Consider the following 22,251-nt stretch of genomic DNA (forward strand, 5'->3'; position numbering starts at 1 on the left):
GATCAAAGGTGTATCACGGAATTAGTTGTAAGTCCGTGAGTGTATTACGCAAAGCTGCGCATTTATGCGTCGTGTTTAATTCAAAAGGAGTTATAAATTCTTAAGTTTTCCAGACGAACTTCCAGTAAGTATTTGTTAGTTTATAGACGATGTTCAAACGTCAAACTATCCTCGTGTAGAGTCAAACAGATCCCGTAGTGCTATATTTTCTAGTACTGTATACATTTTCTAATTTGTTTCCGGAACGTACCGGACAACCTTTTATAATCGCCAAAATGGCCGCCCCCATGGGAAGGTTGATCTTGCAATCTGACTGGGATAATGTTTTGGGGTATGTACTGCCGTAATTATCAATTTTAGCGTTGCCATATATTTTCAACATACAAGAAATTACATTTATTTCTTGACATTTTCAGAAAAGCGAACGAATCAACGTGGATAACGTTTAAAACACAGAGTAAGTATCGTCGGTTCGTATCGTACAAGTACACACAATTTCCCTACTAATAACTCTCCAATTAAGGAAACTATCATATCGTTACATACATGTCCCGAATGTCAGGTAGCAGAAGTATATATGTATGGATATATTATGTTTTTGTGTAAATCGTGCTGCCGCAAAATGATGTCATTAAATCTCTCTCCCAATTTCAATTGTTCAAGGTACAAATGTAGGAAGAACTCTTCATGGCGAGGAGCAAAATTATCTGGTTTATCGTTGTGTTTGAGGGCAAAGACTTGGAAAAGAAGGGAGTAGCGTAAAGGATGTGCATTGTACATATAGTGTTAAAGACGCCTTCTAGCTTCGGATAGAAGGAATTTCCCTTTGCTCATGATCAATAGATTAGTGTCTAACCAAAAAGTCTGGGATCACAGGTTTGATCTCCAGCGAACCCATTTATTTATTTCAATACTTTCTTCCTATTACACATGTACATGTAGCGTTCATTTCAAAAGCATCACTTAAAAAAAGTAATGCATTATGTAAACAAAACTTGAATGTTTACTGCCTCACAGTACCGCCAAGTACTCATGGAAAACTGACGTCCCAGGGAGCCTCATCTGATGGTATACCTTATGTCACAGGGTCAGATGGATTTGCTGTCCAGGAAGTCACTAAGGTGGGCCAATTGAATCAATATTTTTATGCACAAAATGTATCTTCTTTGACCAAAAATTTTGGTGGCAACATGTACAACTGTCATGATAGTTTCAAGAAAGTTAATTATTGCATTAAAATGTTTAAGTCCTGCAATCTCGTCCTGTTCTATCTGTTTTAATTTTTTTTTTTTATAATGTTACTTGGGAGTTGACATTCACAAATATGTACATAATTTTTATGCTTGATATGGACTCAGAAAAGTAGTATAGCAGTGCCTACGGTACATATATTGTGTATAGCAATTTGTTCTGAAGTTATTTCTCTAAAGCTGTGGTGTAGTACGTACATACATTATATAAGAATTCAGATTTATCCTCCACTCATTTATCACTTCAACTTCATTTCCAGAAAACAATATCAGTCTTGTACAAAAGTGATTCTGTTGAGCTCACTAAGAGATTTCTGGCTCCTCAACTCACTTTTTCAACTGTACACACCCCAGGAAAGATCGTAAGTATCACCCTAAATGGGACATCATCGTTGTACAGATGTCTGTGTAATCATATTGTTCTGTGAAAACCCCCCATAATTATGGACATTTACAGAATGATCTCTAAGATAATTGGTGACTTTAATTCAGCTTCATATTAAAACAGGATGCAAAAATCATAAATGGACACCATTTGATAATTGTTATGAAAAATAAAGAAATAACTTAACATCAGATGATATCACATCAGATATTGAAAATCGAAAATGAGATTCCTATTCACTCAGGCGACTGTGATCAAATTGTTAAAAAATGTGTTCAAGATTGTGCAAGATTGCATGTGTGTGTTTTGTTAGATCTCCTGTGTAGATACTACACCTGGTGGACTTGGGGTGTCGGCTGATAGTCTCGGGAAGCTGAGGATCTGGCAAACAAGTAATGGAGAAGTCAGGGTAATTTGTTTGTTATTAAAAACAACTATTTTCTTGCCAGTTGTACAGTTGTATTTGGCTTAAGCTTTCAGCCCCCGCCCCCTACACAAATAAGTTTTATAAAATTAATCACTTAAGACTGAATGTATATATATATATATCTAAATATTGCAATCTATGAAAAAATTAATTTTCATGACCTTGCATTAAAGGAGGAATTGTACAGCATACATACATGTACATTCAACCATGCATCACACATCAGCATCATTGCTCTAAAGCTTCACTTTTCATTTGTCTGTGACAAGCATAAATACCTCCTAACAAATTTGCATTTCAAGATGAAGATCCCAAGGTTAAGGTCACTGTAACTATAAAGAGAAAATCTAAATTTTTGTTCTGATTTGGATGAAACATGCAAAGATTCAGAACACAAAACTTCGAACAAGTTTGTGATTGAGGGTCCTCACCTCAAGTTGATGAGAATTTGGACTGACAGTAAGGTTAGAAAATCTCCTGATTGTGATGTTTGCACCTGTGTTATAGAGAGAGTTGGAGGGTCACCTTGGTGACGTTTGCACCTGTCGATTCTTCCCCTCTGGGTTGGTGGTACTGTCAGGGGGCTCGGATATGCAGCTCAAAATTTGGTCGGCTGAGACAGGCAAATGTGCAGTAACTCTCATTGGCCACAGGGCTGGTAGGTACATGTTAAAATTTAAAAGAGCTTTATCAAAACCTGAAAAAGATAAGTTTATATGTTGTAAAAAGCATTTAAAATTGAAGGATCCCCATACCACTGTCAACTGTGCTATTTATGAAAAGGATGTAGAGATGAAATATATCAACAGTGTTCTGAGTGTACAAATGCAACCTTGATGGATGTTTTTTGTAGGTATCCAAGACACAGCAATTGTAGATCGAGGACGGAATGTTTTGTCCTGTGGGCGGGATGGAACAGCACGTCTCTGGGATGTGGGACAGCAGGAGTGTTTAGGCGTGTTCTCTGACTGTGGGGGCGAGGTCAACTGCTGCAGCATTGGTGTCCCTGCAGTAGTCTGTGGGGAACTGGGACAGCTGGAATCTCCACCTAGTAAGTATCAGATCAGCTGATACTGTATACAAGCTTAATTGTGCAGTAATAATTTCCCATTTTCCAATTAGAAAAGTTTGTACGCTTAACCTGACTCTGAACATTCGTGATCAAGTATGAAACAGATTTTTTTTTAACACAGAGTGAATATAACAGTGCAAGAAAAAACATTTAAATGTATGGAAATAGTGGAATATATAAAGCTTGAGCTTTCACACTATCTCACTTTCTGACAGCTAATATTAGATGTTACAGATAACTTACGAACAGTGTTAAGTATCAGAAGGTTTCATTAGAATAGTTCTTGTTGTGTTAATCCCTTTTCTTGTGAAATTTTACGGCATACATTCATGTGGATACACAATTAACTCAAGTTCAATTTGTTTTAATTTGTTGTCGGTAAAGGTAAAAACACCCACCTTTTTTGTGAATCTGCTAAAAATGCACCATCTAAATGAATAGTTACCAGTTTTATATATGTGTGACTTTTAACATTTAATCAAACAGGCAGCAGAAAAGAGTTTTCCAAGTGCTACATTTACCATAAGGTGTTACATGAGATTGAAGGGTAATCAGAAGAATGCTGTTTTTTTGATGATTACAGGTGACAGAGAGGTACTGACAGAAGGGAAGCTACTCTTGCTTGGCTGTGAAAACAAGACATTACAGGGGTATGGTCTGCAGAGCAGAAAAAAGGTAAGTTGTACACCTGTCATTATGATACAAGCCATAATGGAGTTAGTATAGGGTATCGTCTGTCTGTCTGTCTGCCTGTCTATAATCCATCTTATCTGTAGCTTTATGTCCATCCGTCCCTACAATCTATGTGTTCATCTGTCAGTAGACAATATTTGATCTTGTCTGATTTCAGTGAAACTTTGTACATCTGATCTCTTTAATTTTGGTGTTGCCAGTTTGGCAGAGTTATCGCCCTTTTATGTGCTATACCAGTAATTTGACATTTTGCCTGTGCCTCCCTTCTTAACAACTAACAAGACTGATGTCAATGGATTTGTTTTCACTTTAGGCCTACCAGTGAATTGGGTTTTTGTGAATAACATTTTGAGTTTTTTTTTGTTCCAACCATTTTTACAGAGTTATACCTAGTCATGTTCCTACTTCTTCTGTTTGCCTCTATGTCTGGGCAACATGACCAATATCAAGGAGACTTACGAAACATTTTGAATTTGTTTGCAGAATTGGTAGAAACACAAGTGGATTATACTTATTGATAAGAGTTCTTGTTGTAGGTGTTTGAACTACCGACACACGATGCTGTCAACTGCTGTTGTCACCTGTCCGACGTGAGCGCCATATGTGGGACACAGGATGGACATGTGACGGTGGTGGACTACAGGAACGTTAGGTAACATGTCTGATGGTTGCCATAGTTACTGTTTGGGTTTATCTATCTGTAGAAATTGTTAAAGGGCTTTTAGGGGTATGCATTGTACATTTTGATTTCAATACCTGATCTGGTTTACAACTTTTAAGCCTGAATTGAACTTTAAAATTTGGGAGCTGTTGTCAGTGAAATATGGGTGTTGGAGTTTTGTATGAGAAAACATAAAGGATTATGTGGATCTGAATCAAACTATATGTATGATTTGGATGCATTGATTGATGTTTGAGACCAATGATCCTTTTGTCCTGCAGGCACTTTGTTGCTGAAGGCGGAACATAGGTTATGGTTTTTCAAATGTAGCAACAATGTTGTTTATAATTTGTATTGGTACATTTTGTCATTGTTTAAATTTCCAGAGTGCCTTTAAAGGAATGGAAGGATACAAGAGGACCGATACTTTCCTTGTGTCCTCTCTCACAGGGATTCTTCTTTTCAGCAGGTACAGACAGCAACATGTAACACTCCTGTCATAATATATTACCAGTAGTATTCCTCTTGCTTAAAAGAAATGGAATATTTTAAACAGATAATCTTAAAAAGCCTATTGTTTAAAAACACATTTTCCTTTCTAATTGGTACTAATTTAATATTGAAAAAAATGAGTTCGAAATGAAAAAAAAATCAACAGCAGAGTTTATTTGAGAATATTTATGCAAGAAGAAAACTGTGTTATTGAAGACATTTTGTTTTGCTTGTAAAATACTAAGTGTTTAAATTGTGTTAATTTAATACATAGTTCTTTTTATTATTTAAAGAATTTATTTGGAAATCAGAGTAAATTGTGTAGTGTTTCAGAAAAAATATTATACAGTAACTAGCATTAGTGTAGTTAAGATACAAGTAGTTTGCAATATAGAACTTTTAATTTAACTTTCCCAATTCTCATAATACCTCTAATACTGAAACTCATTTCAGGAGACGGCTCGTGTTGTTATGTGGACAGTCAAGGGGAGACAACTGTAGAATTGACGGGTTCAGATTGTGATCCAATTTATCGTGTGTCCAGTGATGGGAGCCATATGTACACGTGTTGTAGAGATGGACTTATTCGCAAATACAACCTCTCGCATGCCGGTCTGACATCATGACAGCAGCACAACTTCTATGTGAAATCCTCATTTGTGTAAAAATGTTCAAAACATTTAATTGGTGTTAGCATTTATATAGCAGTTCATATGTTATTTAATTGTTGCTACCTTCTCTCATTTCATCCCATTTTTATGTATAATATCATCAACTGTTTATTTTTGAATAAGAAACTATTTTGTTTTTTAAATAACTGCATCATGAGCTATTATTGATATTGACAAGACCTGGTAAGATAAGATCTGGTCTCTGAGGGGTGTAATACTAACTATTTTTCACAAAGACATCTCTTGGTTCACATCTGAATATGCCCTTTCTAATCATTATGTGGTTCTGTCATTGATTTCCTGTTGCTCAATTTACACATAATTGACCTGATTTTATAATATCTGAATAAAAGTGATCGTTTGAATCCATATAATTAGTACGCATATTGCGAAAACTAATTACAATTTAGTAACACGGCATTGACTTTTCTCAAGTGAAAGTAAAACAAAGTTGAAAAATGAGAAAAAAGTTTAGTTTTACATGTCATTAAATCAAAAGAGAAAAAGTTTAAGGAAGTCACTCTGACGTATATACATGTACTGATTCAATGTACTTGTTGAAATCTCCACTGCATAGCCTTGTCTATTAACAGATGGTCGTCAACATTATTTACCACTAAAGATTGATTTGGTATTAAGTTTTGAAATAAAATAGAAAGAAAAATATGATCAAATTGACTTGTTTTTATATAAGCTCATCTGGAACATATGGTATGGTGTGTATTCCATCGTCTGTCCATCAATTTTTTCTTTGAATAACTTCTCCTTGAGATCTGGAGGAATTAGAGCCATGATATTTGGCCAGTATGTACCTGGAACAGGAGGCACGGTAGTCCACTGGTAGGACGCCGGGCTTGTGACCGAAGGGTTGCTGGTTCGCGTCACGGCACGGCAATGTGTTGTATCCTTGTGTAAGATATTTTACTCCGCTTGTTCCAGTCTAGAATTGTTGAATGCTAGCTGTTAGCGCCGAAATGGCAGCTCCGGCTGTATGCTCCCCAGGGAGTTGAGAAATGTACTGGCTAGTTGCAAAGGCCCTATAACCACGGATACTAATTTGTGAACCGCTTTGAGACGACCTACGAACTAGGTTGTGATAAAGCGGTATATAAGAACCTCCAATTATTAATTATTATTATTATTAACAGAGTGATATCAGCTTCTTCAAATAAAAAACCTTGACCTACTTTCAAGGTCACAGGCATCAAATATATAAACACCTTTTAACAACTTTTTCTGAATAACCAGGAGGTCAAGGGCAATGATAGTTGGCCAGTAGGTACCTAGCATGGAGTGCTATAAAGTTTCGCCAAATAAATGACTGACCTTCTTCCAGGGTCAAAGATGTAAAAAAAAAACCCCACTTAAAACAGCTTCCTCTGCATTACCAGGAGGCTCAGGATGTTGATAATTGACCAGTAGCATGCGTGGATAGAGATGTTTAAAGTTTCAGTTGGTCTGGAACAAGAAGACTCAATATCTGTAAATATTGGCAAAGTTTCTTTCATAGGGAAAATTTTCCCGTGGTAGCTCAAATATCCAGGTGAGTAATACAGGCCCTCTTTTCCTCTTGTCTTTGAATTAAACCATGTCGTGCAGAAAAATCAGACTCTTTAGTTGAAAATCTGAATAAAAGTAACATGCAAGATGTCAAACGGCATTTGCACAACAAAATATTACGAGAAATTTATCTTAAATATTGTAATGTTTCTTTCTAATATATATGCTAGTATGTGTTATGGTGATATACTACAGTCACAGGGTCTGTGTGATTGCAATAACTCTAATAACAAGATTTTTTTGTTATTGAGATATAATATCAGTCACAGGGGTCTGTTGCTGTGATATACTAGTCACAGGAGGCTGTTTTATTTTGATATACTAGTAATAGGAGTTTGTGTTATTGTGATATACTAGTCACAGGGGTCTGTTTTGTTTCGATATACTAGTCACAGGGGTCTGTGTTATTTTGATATACTTGTCACAGGGATCTGTTTTATTTTGATATACTAGTCACAGGGATCTGTTTTATTGTGATATACTTGTCACAGGGGTCTGTTTTATTTTGATAATCTAGTCACAGGGATCTGTTTTATTGTGATATACTAGTCACAGGGATCTGTTTTATTGTGATATACTAGTCACAGGGGTCTGTGTTATTTTGATATACTTGTCACAGGGATCTGTTTTATTTTGATATACTAGTCACAGGGATCTGTTTTATTGTGATATACTTGTCACAGGGGTCTGTTTTATTTTGATAATCTAGTCACAGGGGTCTGTGTTATTGTGATATACTAGTCACAGTTATTTTTGTGATTGTGATATACTAGTCACAGGGGTCTGTTTTGTTTGATAAATGTATACTAGTCACATGGGTCTGTTTTATTGATTTTATATTTGTCACGTGGGTCTGTTTTATTGATGTTATATTTGTCACAGGGTTGTGTGTTCTGTGTTTTTGCATTACATTGTTGGACACAATGTCGGTATTCACCAACTCAAAAGGGGCGGTATTGTTATTCTAGTCATATAGGGACTTGTGATAATGTTTGTAAAGCTTCATCGAAGGACCAAATATGTTATTGTTCAATCCTCGCAACTTGGACCTAAGGTATTGATGAGAAATGCTATAGACAATTGCTAATGAGGTAAGAATACCGAATTTTTCTATTTTTCAACCTGCTACTGAACTGTAAAATATATACTATCTACGAGACCAATTCTGATATTTAAAACACTGTAGACATTTCAATTGATATAAATGTAGGCAGACCAGACAGGAATTTAAGAGCAAACTTTACAAGTTCAACATTTTGTACACAATATATCCACTGTAAATATCTATAAAAGCATGCTTTGTAAAAGCGAGGACAATTTTGTGAGAGACAGAAATGTTATCAAGGTTTATTGATATATCATTAACCCGAGTATTTGTATGTGTTTAACTATTGTAAAGGCTGATATGTCAATACTAATTATCTCCCATTTATCACTGACTGGAAGATAAAAACTCACTCCCTACAACTAAAGTTCAACATGTGCTACTTAAATGGGGATTATTGACATAGATTTAATTGATTTTCAGTTTATATATACTTGCATAGATAAATGGTTAACCAATCAATTTTTAATTGAACCTGTGCTCATTTTGTTTTTACATTGATACAATTCGTTCCATGGTCTGTTTTTGTCCCCCCAAGGTCTATTTGAAATTGACATTTCTTAACTGGTGCTTTTAAAAATAAAACTGATTTCCTATAAATAATGTTGTTTGGATTCTGTACAAACAAGGGTCGAATTTTTAAACGAAATATTGGAAAAAGAAGGGTGTGTGTGTGTATATATTAATATTTTATTGATAATAGTATATTAATGTTTATTGATATATAAATGGGGACCGGCAGATCTGATTAGATCGACTACAATGTACAACACAGTACTCTCTCCTAGTACCGCTCTTTAGTTAATCCATGTCTGAGTTATATCACAAGGACCGCCCCTAGTTGCCGTCTCCATTTAATGCCTGCCTTTGTAATTCCACAAGGAGCTGTCATTTAGCCCCTCTTTATTTCATTCATGTCTGCATAGTGTCACCAGGAGTTGCCCTAGTGGTCCTTCGCCATATAATCAGTGTCCATATTTTCGATAGAAAACTTATATATTTTATTTTTATTCTTCCTATTTAAGGGCGTTTGAACGTGTATCACATATCACAATTGGTCTTAGAGTTATCACCCCTAAATAACTATTTTTCAAGTAACATACCATAATCATAATTCTTAACCTGAGTTTTAAAATGGCTGTGTGGAATTCTTTTGAAAGTTTTACAATTAGTAACATGTAGCCTTAAGTTAAATACAGTTTTACATTGTACCATGGCCTATACATTATATATATTGGTCTATAGGTATCGAAAAAGTCACTGAAACACAGCGCTACGTGTGTTTATGACAAGCAACCACCTGTGATAGCGGTACACGGTGAAAGTGAAAGAGCTCGTCAGCGATTATTGTTCAATATTGGTACACACGGGCTATTTAAACTCCGTTTTGACCTTTTGTGAAAGGAAAGCGTTTCAAACCATGTAACAGTTAACGCGGTTTTGAATACCTACGAAGAAGATCTGCTGATGTGTGTTTTAATACATGAGAATGAGTTTTATCTAAAACGAAGTATTCAGGATATGTTACAAAGCATCATGGCAAAAACTTACAATAAGTTTAATGGACGATAGCAGGATTATACCGACACATCAAAACATCTTTATTGGAAAGTCAGTTAAAGGAAAGTGACTTTTATAGGTCAAAATACTTTAGCTCACTCAAAGGTATCCTGTCAGCTACATAACTGAACTAGACAAGGTTTTATTTGATAGCCTGTTTTATCCGTATATTTATGCTCTTATCAAAGGAAAGATATTGTAAATTCTACACTTACAACTACATAAAGAACATTATCGACCGTCGTTATCCTGGACTGAGGCCGAGGAACTCCACGTAATACCTCAACTGTGTTTGGCAAGCATATGGAATATTGAACTCTTGGAATTTTTATCGACTATTTTGTGCGGGCACATATATATGGATGTTTACGAAGCAAGGACACCTTTTAAAGACACCTTCTATCGTTACTTAGGGAGATATTACAGACATGCGCATGTATACGCGGTCTGGATACTGCAGGACAGAAGGTAATAATAGATTAAGTTCATCTCATTAATATAAAACAAAAGGTATATATTAAGATAATGTTGGTGACTATAGTGTATTTTAACTACTGTTACAGGTAAGCAGAATGGTGTATACCCATGTACCGTACGGTCACCATGGTCCGAATCGGTGCTTGTTTTGGTAAAACATGCAGGTAAAGTATTTTTGATAAAATTTCCGCGAAAAATACGATCGTCAAGTAAAATAACAAACAAATCTGTTCATACTAAAGCTTATATGTGGCATGGTCACTAGAACTGAATCTGCAAAAATTAGGGACCGCAAAAGTAAAGACTTTAGTTTTAGTTTAAACTTTATATCTTTCTTTGATACAAAGCACGAATATATGACGAGATACAAAATGTATATACAATAAAAAAGAGTAAGAGACAATTGATATACACATCTATAAATCTGTATCCTTAGAATTGTGGCACATAACAGCAATTCAAGCATTTCTGAAATATTTAAAGAAGTAGAGATACAAATGGAAGGGGGTCGGGCAACGGGGGTCAAAGTATAATATAGAGGGATGGAGAAGGAGGAACGCTAAATATAAATGTCTGCTGTATTTAAATATATTGTCATCATTCCTTTTTTTGTTTATGAATTAAAACTCCCTAAAAACATACGAAAAATACAAAATATAAACCAATGCCATTATATTTTGACACTTGACATTCTGTCCCGATAGGTGTTTTGATGTACTATAGAATACCATAGTTTTAGTAGCATTTCATTGAACAAGAAGGGGGTCGCGGTGGCCTTCTGACTGTCTACGATCACTAGCTCTCCATCAGTGGGTCGCGGGTTCGAGGCCTACATGGGACGGTCGCCAGGTACTTACTGCAGGGCCTTGGGTTTTCTCCGGGCACTCCGGCTATCCTCCGCCACCAAACATTCGCACGTCCTTAATGCACACAACCCGAAACAAATCAATTTTTGTGGAACAAGACGATTGTATCTTCAAATGAAAAGGTGTCACAGGTTTTGTAAACAGTTAATAAGCCTGATCTTAATCGATAAGATACAGTTCGGAGCAAACTTTACATGGTAGCCAAGTGTAATGGAGTTTACAACCTTACCAGGGCTTAGTTATTAGAGGAAAATTATTTGTTTACGGCAGTTTCGTAAAGAGGGCTTATGCTAAGCGCTAAATTCTTCTAACACCATTTACAATTTGAATTCAGTGCAGTTGTTGGACCCATAGCTCAAAGGTCTGATCAATCTATATATTTCAAAATTATATATTTATTGGATCCTCCGAAATATGCAATTTCAAAATAATAAAATCAATCAAGACCTTTGAGCTTCAATTGTACGATTCCTGTAGCTGTAATTCAGGGCAACTTCAGAGTTTATGTGATGCTGGAAATTCAAAATAGGGCTTCGAATATTTAAACGTGGAAATAATGCCGAAAATCAGGGGATATTACACAGTGTGTTTTATATGTACTTTCTCTTAACAGCTTCATTGATGATAATCTGCTTTAAATTGGTGGTTTGTGCTTTACATCCTATTAACAACTACGATCATTTAAGGACGAGCCAGGTTTTGATGTTGGGGGAACCGGATTACCCGGAAAAAAACATCGACCTGCGATATTTTCTTGCCGACCGCCTCACGTTAGCCTCGAACCCGCGACCCAGTGGCGAAAGGGCTAGTGATCGTAAAACGCCTTCTAGATACTCTCTACTTAAAATCGAATGTTACTTTCTCAGTTCTCTAGTGTCATATACCACTCCATTCACTTTCGCATACTTATATATGAAAACATTATAAATGTGCATTCTTTTAATCAATCTGCAACTGTTTGTTTCATTCATAGTTTTTAGAAGAAGTAGGCTTTTAGACCTTGGGCGTATGACGTCATTGTCAATTGGCCTACATTTAGACCTTTTGCCGTTTTTTCATCATTGTCAATAGGCTAACATGTACATTTCGTCATCGTCAATAAGTTTGTATTTAGATCTTGGATGTTTGAGGTTCATGCCATTAGGCCTACATTCAGGCTTTGTATGCGCAACGTTTTGTCAATATGCTGACATCTTGACCCTGTGTGTATGATCATTGTCATTTGGCCTAAATTTAGATTTCATTTTGTGCTTTTCTTCAGTCATTGCCAAAAGGCTTATATCTCGACATAGACTAACAATAGACTATAAACGTTCAGCAGGGATAATGATCATCTTATTATGATTAATTTGATTTTGACTACACTCATTACATCACAATCCTCGATACTCCAGGGTTTAGGCTCACCTACACTCTCCCAAAACGTAAGTGAGCGTTACCCCTGGAGTATCGAGGATGCTCCAACACATGAGGTTTGGAGTTCGAATGTAAGTTACGACAGAGAAATGAGGATTGACGGTGCGTTTCTATATGTATACAATAAGTAAATGTGATGGTCGGGTGGCGTAGTGGAAAACGTAATGGCTTTCACTAAGGCGGCCGGGGTTCGACTCCACGATCGGACGCGAACAGGTATTAGGCCGCCTGCTCGACCAGGTCGGTTTTCTCCGGGTATTCCGGTTTCCTCTACATTCAGAACCACGCTCGCTAACCAACGGGATAACAAGAGTGATTAATATTAGTTGAAATAACTTGTTTCATAACTGTTGTAAAAATAAAGCAAATTATTAATTATAACTTTATCTATTTTTGGTATACATGTATTTACTTATATATTATAAAACTATAATATATAACTTAATACATGAATACCAATAAGCGAACAAATCTTTTGAAAAATCAACAAAATATTTTAGTTATTACCTACCAGTACTATGTCTTGTGTACATGTACGTGCGTCTCGTTTATATAGACTATAGTATATCTAATTAATTAGCTGATATGAACCCTAGACAAAACAATCAAATATCGACGCTCAGAACTTTTAAAAGTACAAACCCTATTAATCATTATAGACTACAAATCTTGGCATGCTCTTTAGGTGTCTCATACAGTTGTTACGTTGTAATCGGGGCAGGAAATGAACCTCGAATTAAATCGATTGTTATCGACAATTAATTAACGATAGCGGGGTTGATTGGCATTCCTTTTAAAAGTCATACCACACACGTGAATTGTTTTGTATATATAAGAACATGATTACGGTGTTATGTTTCACGCCAGTGATCTCGCCAGGTTTAGCCTAAGTCTGTCGTTGTTTGTCGATCTCGTTATAGACACAGGCTCTTGGAAAAGGTAATTCATGCCACAGAATAAAGTAAAAAAAATACGGGAAGACTCTACACCACTTGATATTTGTTGTTATTTCACGGCACATCTGAAGCCAAAATGGTAGCTAAATGTGATATTGCCTTGATTATGAAGATCCAGCGAATGGCTCGCGGGCATATTTCACAGGTAACACTGATTCATAAAAAACAATATTTTTCAAAAGTGAAAAAACCCCACCACAATTTAAAACACAATTGTGACCAACACTTCGAATATATCGTCTAGAAATCGATACAATTAAACAAATACACGATGTTATCGCCTCTTCCCTTCCCCATCCCACCTTACGCATTTTCAGATCCGCAAAACCACCTCTATACCTACTATACATTTAGGCGGACATATTTTTGTATCCCTTGTCTAACGCCTGTGTCTAGTAATCTGGATATAGACAATTTCTTTGTACGGTATGACAGGTTCTATCTAATTATAGTACGGTTACTACTTGTTTCCGGAGATACACTATATATCGTTTACAAAGTACCAATAAGTTCAGATCGGACGGAGGTTTATTTCCAAGACGAGATCTGTGTTTGTAAAGTGGCGAGATCCGGTTCCTTCTTCACATTTAAAATGGATGAAGACGTTTATTCTATTTTTGCTGAATGTAAGTAGTCTGTATACACTCACAGATGTTGGTACTATGTAGTCTTGTCTTTGTAATGGTTTGATTATATCAATATGTTCGGCGTTGTCGTTTGGATAATGAATTCAATTCGACATATCTTCTATCTTGTATTTCGTAAACTTTAAGCAATAAAACAATTCCCACAGTGCCACAACATCTCGTGGTGTTGAACTGTCAAACATCAAATTGAAGTGTCGGTCAAGAATTTTACTTATGTTGTAATGTATCTTACCAAATTAGAGCGCTTTTCGTATAAAGTATAAAATTACATTGTAGTTACCATGTGGTTTCTTTGTTCTCTGTCATGAGCGCTTTGTTGAAAATTCCAACGGTCTTGAAACAAACCTTAGTTATGGTATGTGAGGCCATGCTTTTTGTTTGTTATATTTTATTGAAAAATATGTTAAGAAATGAATGCATCTGCTTTTAATTACTTTCAAAAAATGATTCAAAATACAATAATGTACATACTATTGCGATAATTATTTGAAGATTTCTCGATTGTGGATTCAGCTCAGCTTTATCCTTAAAGTCTAATGAAATATGCTTAAATGCTGGAAAAATCAATACCAACCATTAATTAGATGGCGTTTGTTCATAACTGAATTTTAAAATTCAAGATTCTTAATTTGTTTTGCATATCTGATAGTTCATTTGTGCTATACGAAACTCTCTGTCGCAGTGTGAACCAGATATAGTCAGAAGTTCTGTGGACATTTTAAATTAGACATCTATTATCTCGTCCTTGATACACATGTCATATTCTATGATATAGGGGCACATAACTTATACTTCCGGTTTGATCTGCACTCAACCGGAAGTTGCAGTTGCCTGATATTTAATTTCTAACACAAATCAACCTTTCAGGTTATGTTATTAAAATATAAAATGAATGTAACAGTTGCAATGGAGTATACGTCTTTTAGAGATATTTTAATACTTGGGAAGTACCTCATTCAGTAACACTCATTGTAAAGTCAAAGTTTAGACGATGTCGATGTTTGAAGTCGCATTGAAGACAATAGATATGGACTCAAAATGGTGATATTGACCACATTATGTTTCTAAAAAAGAAAATATGTATTTTTTTTGACAATAATTTTGTAAGATGATAGATCGTTTCCATTGCCCCTGACAATTTTTAAAGAAAGTTTCAAGGTTTTCGCTTTAGCTCATTCATAAATATCGTATAAAATGAAAACTAGCTTCAGGTCATTTAAATATGCTTTATAATTACCATATACTATTTAATGCTGTAAAACATATTCGGACAGATTTATCTCTTCATATATAATGATAACGTATCGATTACTTTCGGTTGAACGATCGAATTGTGCTACTCAAGGGCCATAACTCTTTGTTTTGTGAACCCGAAAAAAACATGTTGCTATATATCCAATATTAAATGGGCAAAGAGTTAATAACGATAGTGCAGACAAAGAAATTTGTCAAATTTTCAGGTAGTCGCATTGATCCGCCCCTTTATCAAGACAGGAACATGAAAATGTACATATCACAACATAAAACAGAGAAAAACAAGGAACAATAATACAATACAAAATACATAAACAGAAGTTACCTATACTTATACAAAAAATGTATGATAATAAATGTGTATACGTTCATGAAGCCTACCTGACAATTTAATTTAATAGCATTGACAATAATATGACTGTATGACTTAAACCATAAAAGTGCAATCTATTACAATTTTTACCTTGCGTAAACAATATGGTGTCCGTAAATGCATTTATCATTTAAAATGAACATTGCATCCTTTGTTAGTTGTCACAGAAGTCTGCCGCTGTTGTCACTTGTCAACGACCCAATGACAACACCACCTGACTTATATATTATTGGTGTACATTGGGATTACGCGATAGTGCTGGCATTATGCTCTATGTACATTAAGTTAACCGATTTTCGATTGTACACATCAACTCAAAAACGTTATTTAAGCCAAAAATATCATATGATCAAATATTAAACCGGTCAGTTTATTAGTAAAATGTTCGCCACAAGTTGTGAAATATAAGATTTTTCTTATGAATTTATATACCTAACCAGTCCCTGCAGTGGTAGGCGTCCCGTCACCTGTAAGTCCTGCTACAGGTATATTTACCTGCTAGGTGCAATTTGTCATTAGTGTCTGGAGCGGGTAGGAAGACGTAGTCACGTACAGTGGAATGTCGACTTACTTTCCGTGACACACATTGTGTTCGGATGTCGAGGATATACTCAATCAATATCACATGGTCAACTGCAACAATGTTTTATATCTCGTAGCCAATACAATTCTTAGTATTTTCTGTACGCTTATATTTGGCGGCAGACATTGAGTAGCTGTCAGCAGCATCAGAATCGGAGGCGAACCCTGTCAATGCACTATGGTACACAGGTGCGTGGGATGGGATTTTATTGAACAATTCAGTACGTGATTGAAACCAAGTTACGATGATAGTGTGAAATAGTGTTACTAGTGTATAGTGAGCGACGTCGACTAAGACATCATTAAGTGGTGACGTCAAGGGAACTGACTTTCTAATGTAAGGTAGGTTTACCTGCAATGTACAATGTACAATGTACGCACATGCATTTGTCATACTACACACAAAATATAGTTGATTTAATTTATAAAATAATCAGCTGTGATTTTATGTAATGCTATTATAGTCTGGTTTCTAACATATGAAAGCACGAGCGCAGCTAGTCCGGTGATATTAAAGGCAAGTCCGGTAATATAAGCACGTGCGCTAGGGGAGATCATTCGCATTGGCTGAGAGTGTCTTTCGAAAATCCCGCGTTTGACAAATTTGTTCATGTAAGATCGGCTTATATTAAATTAAGTTCCAGTGTATTCATGACATAACCAATTATGAGTAATGTGTAAGTGTGTGTGAAAGTGTAAATCACAAAATCGGTCTTATCGTTTGTAATGGAGGGAAGTATTGGTAATTGGTAATGATTGTATACAAATCCCCAACCTTACAGCTAGGATCGAGACCTTAAACTGAATTTCATTTTATAGCTCATATTCCGGAGAAAATTACATAAAAGGTGGTGATTTTTCGCATGGATTTTCGTGTCAGAGGTACATTGTATATGGTTAAACATATCCAAGAAATTCAGTAAAAACCCACTTGTACGGTACACCTGATACAGTTGTTTGCGTGTCATATGCAATGTTTTATGCCATTCATTGCAAAGACAGGCTGTTTAGGCGTGACGGTGGCAAATGGGTTCTTTGTAGCTAGCCCTTGTTCGGAGTGGATTCATTGAGGACGGGTCCAGGGCGGGGCATTGGTAGGGGACAATGGGATGCAAAACGCAGTGATTTTGTTTTGTTTTGTTTGAAAATCTGGTTGATTCGCTTGCGTACCGGCGTATAGGCAAATCTCCACGCCTGTGTGGTATAAGATGGATGGGATATACTTTAAAAGGCTTTACCTTGCCCCGAATTGTGCAGTCAATTTGAGAATCATGACATGACCGCATACACAATTGTACTTATTATGGGCCCTTATTGTCTGGTTCTTTTATTATCAATACATTAAGACACTTAAAAATGTACATAACACTAATAGTTTTCCTTTTTGTATTAATCGAACTTTAAAATAAAAGTGAAATATTGCCAAAAAATAACTAGAGCCCATCTTTAATAATGATGAGGCACGATGTTTAATTTAATTTTGATTTAATCTCAACAACAAGAAGATATGAATTTAAGCTTGGAGTAAATAGGGATGTTTAAATTTGAATTTGATTGAAAATAAACCAACGCGACACTGGCCTGTATACATCATTACGTTTATATTAAGGATCCCCGTCCCACTGCACTGTGATTTTTCGTATATACAGTAACTTTCCCTTAAGGATCCACGTATCACTGCCAAAACTCTAGATACACAATGGAAACTGTTTTCCGCTTCATTACTTGTATAGCTTTGATAAAATCTTTTTTTAAAAGAAAACCATACCTTGCCGGAGTTTTGTGAAAAAAACTTTAGGAAGACAAAATAAATAAAATATAACCAATAACAGTGTACTTGAGCGTTAATTTTCGGCGAATCTTTACCGGGAGATTCGAACCCAGGACCATCAGATTGTTAGACTGACGCTCTAACCGTCTGATCTACCTGGTCAACGGAAGTGTCCTGGCCCAACAGTACTATAGTTACATCCAAAACAAAATTAAGGGGAGGTTACTTTACATTCAACAACGAGAGTGTAGTGGGACAGGGATCCTTAACTGTAGTATAGTTGGACCAGGACTCTTCCGATGACCAGACAATTCAGCCGGTAAGTGCAATAGTAAAGCAATCTGAAGTCAAAGGTTCGAACCCCAGTCTAGCTCCGATGACCTTTTTACACTCAGAACACCTTTCGATTATATGTATAGTTATTTTTTTATTCATAAAAGTCCCGCAAGGGGTGAATTTCTTTTTAGAAATAATGTATCAAAGCAAATGCTATGCCGGAAAAAATCTAACGTTTAGTTACAGTTTCTAGGCAGTGGTACGGGGATCCTTATATATGATTATCTGTAAAGCGAAGAGTAAATAAAGCTGTTTAAATGTGAATTTGAATGAGATGGAAACTAAGTATATGTATGTAAAACATGTCACGCGATGAGTTGATTGTCGTTTATACACGCTAATATAAAATTCTATGACGCTTTTAAATTCAACATCACACTTGATATCGAATCCACACAGCCGGTTTGACAGGCTCTGATAACCAATAAAAGAGTTCCCGGTCTGAAGTATTTTAAATAAACGTTTATATCAAAGGCCATGATTGTAAATAAAGAAAGTAAACAGTTCGTATAGATCTGGTATTGTGTGGAGATAATATGGAGTTTTAAATGGCAGCACGCGCTCGGGTTCTCATAGCGGTTCGTGTAAACACTTCCGTACAGAAAAGACGCAATGTATGAACGGATCTATGTATTAAAAATAACGTCATTTCATTGTAAAGTTAATTGTATTGATCAGATAAAAACAGTATAATGGGTATATCTATAGGTTTGTTTAATATTCTATCTTAAAGGGTTTACTTTAGACCGGAACATGCTACACTGTACACACTGCCATATCAGTTAACAGTTAACTGTTACACTGCCATATGTACATGGCAAGCGAACTTAACATTTAATACATAAAAGGAATATATCATGTTCTTCTAGAGATATAAAAAAACATTGACAAAATCTCTATTTATTAAGAAAATATCAGATAAAATGAAGATATCTCATCTATTCATATCTATCAAATCTCTATTACAGTTAAAGATATCTTATATGAAATAAGATACATCGTTATTTCTTTTAAAAATATATCTCTATTTAATTCTTAAGGAACTATCTCTATTTAATTCTTAAAGATATATCTCTATTTCATTAAAAATTTCTCTATTTCTTTCTTTAAGAGATACCCCTGTTCATTAAAATTTTACGTTAAGATATCTTTAATCGACCCTTTTTTGGGTATCAAATGTTAAGTTGGCTCGCAATAAGACCGGTACTGCTGACTGTCTGGGGTGACGTTAATACATTTATTTCCATTTGGTGATATCAGTCACTGCAAATTCGAATACGTGACATCATCAATTTGATAAAGGTTATTACTAAATGATGTTTTGATCAGATTCATAATAGTGATATTGTGATAATTAAACAATACCTTATAATCACGAGGAGGTTTTGAGAACCAACGCGGAAACAAATTGCACCCTTCAAAAATATACAGGATATTACCATACTACAAAATGTACTGTTACAGCAACACCGTTTACAGTTACAGCAGTTACTACAGCAACACTGTGACACAACTTGTTCACAGTGTAATTAACGACAGTTTCACAGTCTGTGATTTATGAATGTCGAGAAAAAAAATTCCATGAAAAAAAGCCGCCTACACTGGCCCTGGTGGATAACGTCCGTATTGATTTAGGACAGTGATAAGACTCTCCACCGATATAATCCTCTTACTTCTTTTGATATTTCACATTCCCCTGTACAGATACATAACACAATGCAAGATCATTTCTGACGCATACACCACAAGCTTGTCCACATTATTTTACAAATGTACAACCTCTTTATGTAAGCTCTGATCATCTCCGAAATCCAAAGATTCCGCTATCTCTTCTCTGCACTGTTGAAATTTGAAGGCTTGCTGTGAACCATTTGATTTGTCTAAGGCATTAAAATGTCATTTGAAATTCACAGCGAAGCTATTCTAGAATCAATGGCGATCAGTTTTACCATTACGCTGCTGCGCCATTCCTTTTCAATTTGCATCATTCACAAAGTCACGCGCACAGAGCCTTCCATTTTTCATAATATCCCAGGGTTGTTGAGAACATATGTTCAAACAGATGGGAAACCAATGAATTTAGAAAATGAGTTCTGAGGTGTATTGCGAAGTACTAGCATGTCGAACCATCACCATCATCATCCTTTTCAATATTGCTTGATGAATTGCTTTTCTAATATATGCATTGCAAGTATTACAATTACCGTTTCTGTTTACTTGCAGACCCAAATGATGATGTTCCAGTTAATACCAACACGATAAGACGGGTCCAGTCAGCCTCAGCCTCTTCTGGAAATAACCGGATGTTACTCCGAAGACGTGGCCGAACGCGGCCACTTGGCCTGGTCCTGTTGGATAGCCGTTTGGAGACTCAGGTCGAAAAGGCTGTGTTCCAAACCAATCTCCGTTTACTCACACAGATGGTTGGTTCGCAGAAAAATCAGGTGTTCGCTCGCCCAAATACCCCCGTTCATGAGCACGAATCACCTTCTTTACAAAGCAAGGAATACCAGATTATAAACAATGCAACAACTTCCTGTTATCACAACAAAATTCGTGACCGGGTGGTCAGTGCTGGAGGGGAGCGTCGGGCGGGTTCCGGTTCCCGTTTTGGTTCGGTCCCACTGTGTTCTAGACAATCAAACACAGGTGATGATCTACACAAGTGTCAACATAAGTCACATTGTGATGTCCTAGGGTCATATTTCTGTACAGACTGTACGCAGATTCGTAAAAGAAGCAAAAGTGCTCAGCAACAAACCAAAAACTTCCCGAACATCGAAGTTCATCCGCGGTCATTGGTAGCTCCAGAGAAACTCGATAAACTGTTAATAAAAATCCCACAAATGCACGAAGTGAAGGTTTCGGACAAAAAACGTCCAAGTGTGGGTAACGGAAATCGCTTTGTATTCACCGGAAATGACATTTATTCCAGACTCCGGGAGACACACAAACTGTATGGGCGTCGTGTGTTTGGGCAGAAAGTGAATCCAGTACCGAAAACCGCGGGCTTGTTACCCAATAACTTATTTGATAACCACCGAAGCAGGCGAAGGTCGTCAACGCTTGCTCCTCAGAAAACACTACTAGCCGTTCCTAAAGCTAACACACACATGATTCGCTTCGACATCCCAAGTTCGCGGTGACCTTGAAGATCAAGTCCAGAAAATCTGTTTGCTCGAAATTACTTTTCCGTTTATTTTCTAGTGCATCACCGGGTCTTAATGGTCCAGACACCCAAGTTCCGACAACGATGAAAAACAACATATTCAGATTTGGAAAAAAAATATTGGTAAATGACACATAAAGACTTGATTGTATGGATGACGAGTCGGGTGCGTAATAAGACTACATGTCATATATTCACAAAACGCAACACACCGGCAAAGTAGTTTGGATACAGTGATATAATATGAAGTAACTTTTAGGGAACTGATAAATTACGTACATTTTTCCTTGATCAAAAACTTTTTTGTGTGGAGCGAAAATAACTGAGATTTTACTGACGTGACGTCACTTCCGGTAACACATTTCTGATCTGCTGCAAACAATTGCACTCACGTAATATCCACTGCATATTTCTACGCATAGGTATTGGACGGCTCCAATATGTAGCAGTTATATAACTGGAGCACAGGGACTTGAGAATTTAAAAGCTACATTAATTGTATGTACAGGGACTTGAGAATTTAAAAGC

At 36.1% G+C, this 22,251-nt stretch overlaps 2 protein-coding genes across 6 annotated transcripts; both read left to right on the plus strand.

Annotated features, from left to right (window-relative positions):
* Positions 1 to 265: 265 nt before the first annotated feature.
* LOC110455082 (proteasomal ATPase-associated factor 1-like) lies at positions 266 to 6,311 on the plus strand. The gene is made up of 11 exons (XM_021505016.1): positions 266 to 331; positions 417 to 457; positions 1,018 to 1,121; positions 1,511 to 1,612; positions 1,949 to 2,044; positions 2,570 to 2,720; positions 2,916 to 3,113; positions 3,718 to 3,809; positions 4,364 to 4,479; positions 4,875 to 4,957; positions 5,434 to 6,311. Exons 1-11 carry the CDS (start codon positions 276 to 278, stop codon positions 5,604 to 5,606), a joined length of 1,212 nt encoding a protein of 403 aa, XP_021360691.1. The 5' UTR covers positions 266 to 275; the 3' UTR covers positions 5,607 to 6,311.
* Positions 6,312 to 9,786: 3,475 nt separating this feature from the next.
* On the plus strand, positions 9,787 to 22,251 carry LOC110455113. Of its 5 annotated transcripts, none has more exons than XM_021505057.1 (2): positions 9,787 to 10,344; positions 20,778 to 22,251. In XM_021505057.1, the coding sequence occupies exons 1-2, from the start codon at positions 10,305 to 10,307 to the stop codon at positions 21,698 to 21,700; spliced, it is 963 nt and encodes a 320-aa protein (XP_021360732.1). In that variant the 5' UTR covers positions 9,787 to 10,304; the 3' UTR covers positions 21,701 to 22,251. The 5 variants fall into 5 exon arrangements, with proteins under 5 accessions (XP_021360732.1, XP_021360733.1, XP_021360734.1 ...); XM_021505058.1 differs by lacking the exon at positions 9,787 to 10,344 and adding an exon at positions 14,081 to 14,217; XM_021505059.1 differs by lacking the exon at positions 9,787 to 10,344 and adding an exon at positions 16,379 to 16,789.

This window comes from Mizuhopecten yessoensis, unplaced genomic scaffold (assembly GCF_002113885.1).
Source record: "Mizuhopecten yessoensis strain PY_sf001 unplaced genomic scaffold, ASM211388v2 scaffold8131, whole genome shotgun sequence".
Classification (NCBI taxonomy): Eukaryota; Metazoa; Mollusca; class Bivalvia; order Pectinida; family Pectinidae; genus Mizuhopecten; species Mizuhopecten yessoensis.

Excerpts from the sequence above, each read along its gene's own strand:
- LOC110455082 (XM_021505016.1), top strand. The coding sequence starts at position 276 with ATGGCCGCCCCCATGGGAAGGTTGATCTTGCAATCTGACTGGGATAAT. Across the intron at positions 4,480-4,874 it reads GTGGACTACAGGAACGTTAG|AGTGCCTTTAAAGGAATGGA; the intron begins GTAACATGTCTG and ends TTAAATTTCCAG. Across the intron at positions 4,958-5,433 it reads GGGATTCTTCTTTTCAGCAG|GAGACGGCTCGTGTTGTTAT; the intron begins GTACAGACAGCA and ends AACTCATTTCAG.
- LOC110455113 (XM_021505057.1), top strand. The coding sequence starts at position 10,305 with ATGCGCATGTATACGCGGTCTGGATACTGCAGGACAGAAG. Across the intron at positions 10,345-20,777 it reads TGGATACTGCAGGACAGAAG|ACCCAAATGATGATGTTCCA; the intron begins GTAATAATAGAT and ends GTTTACTTGCAG.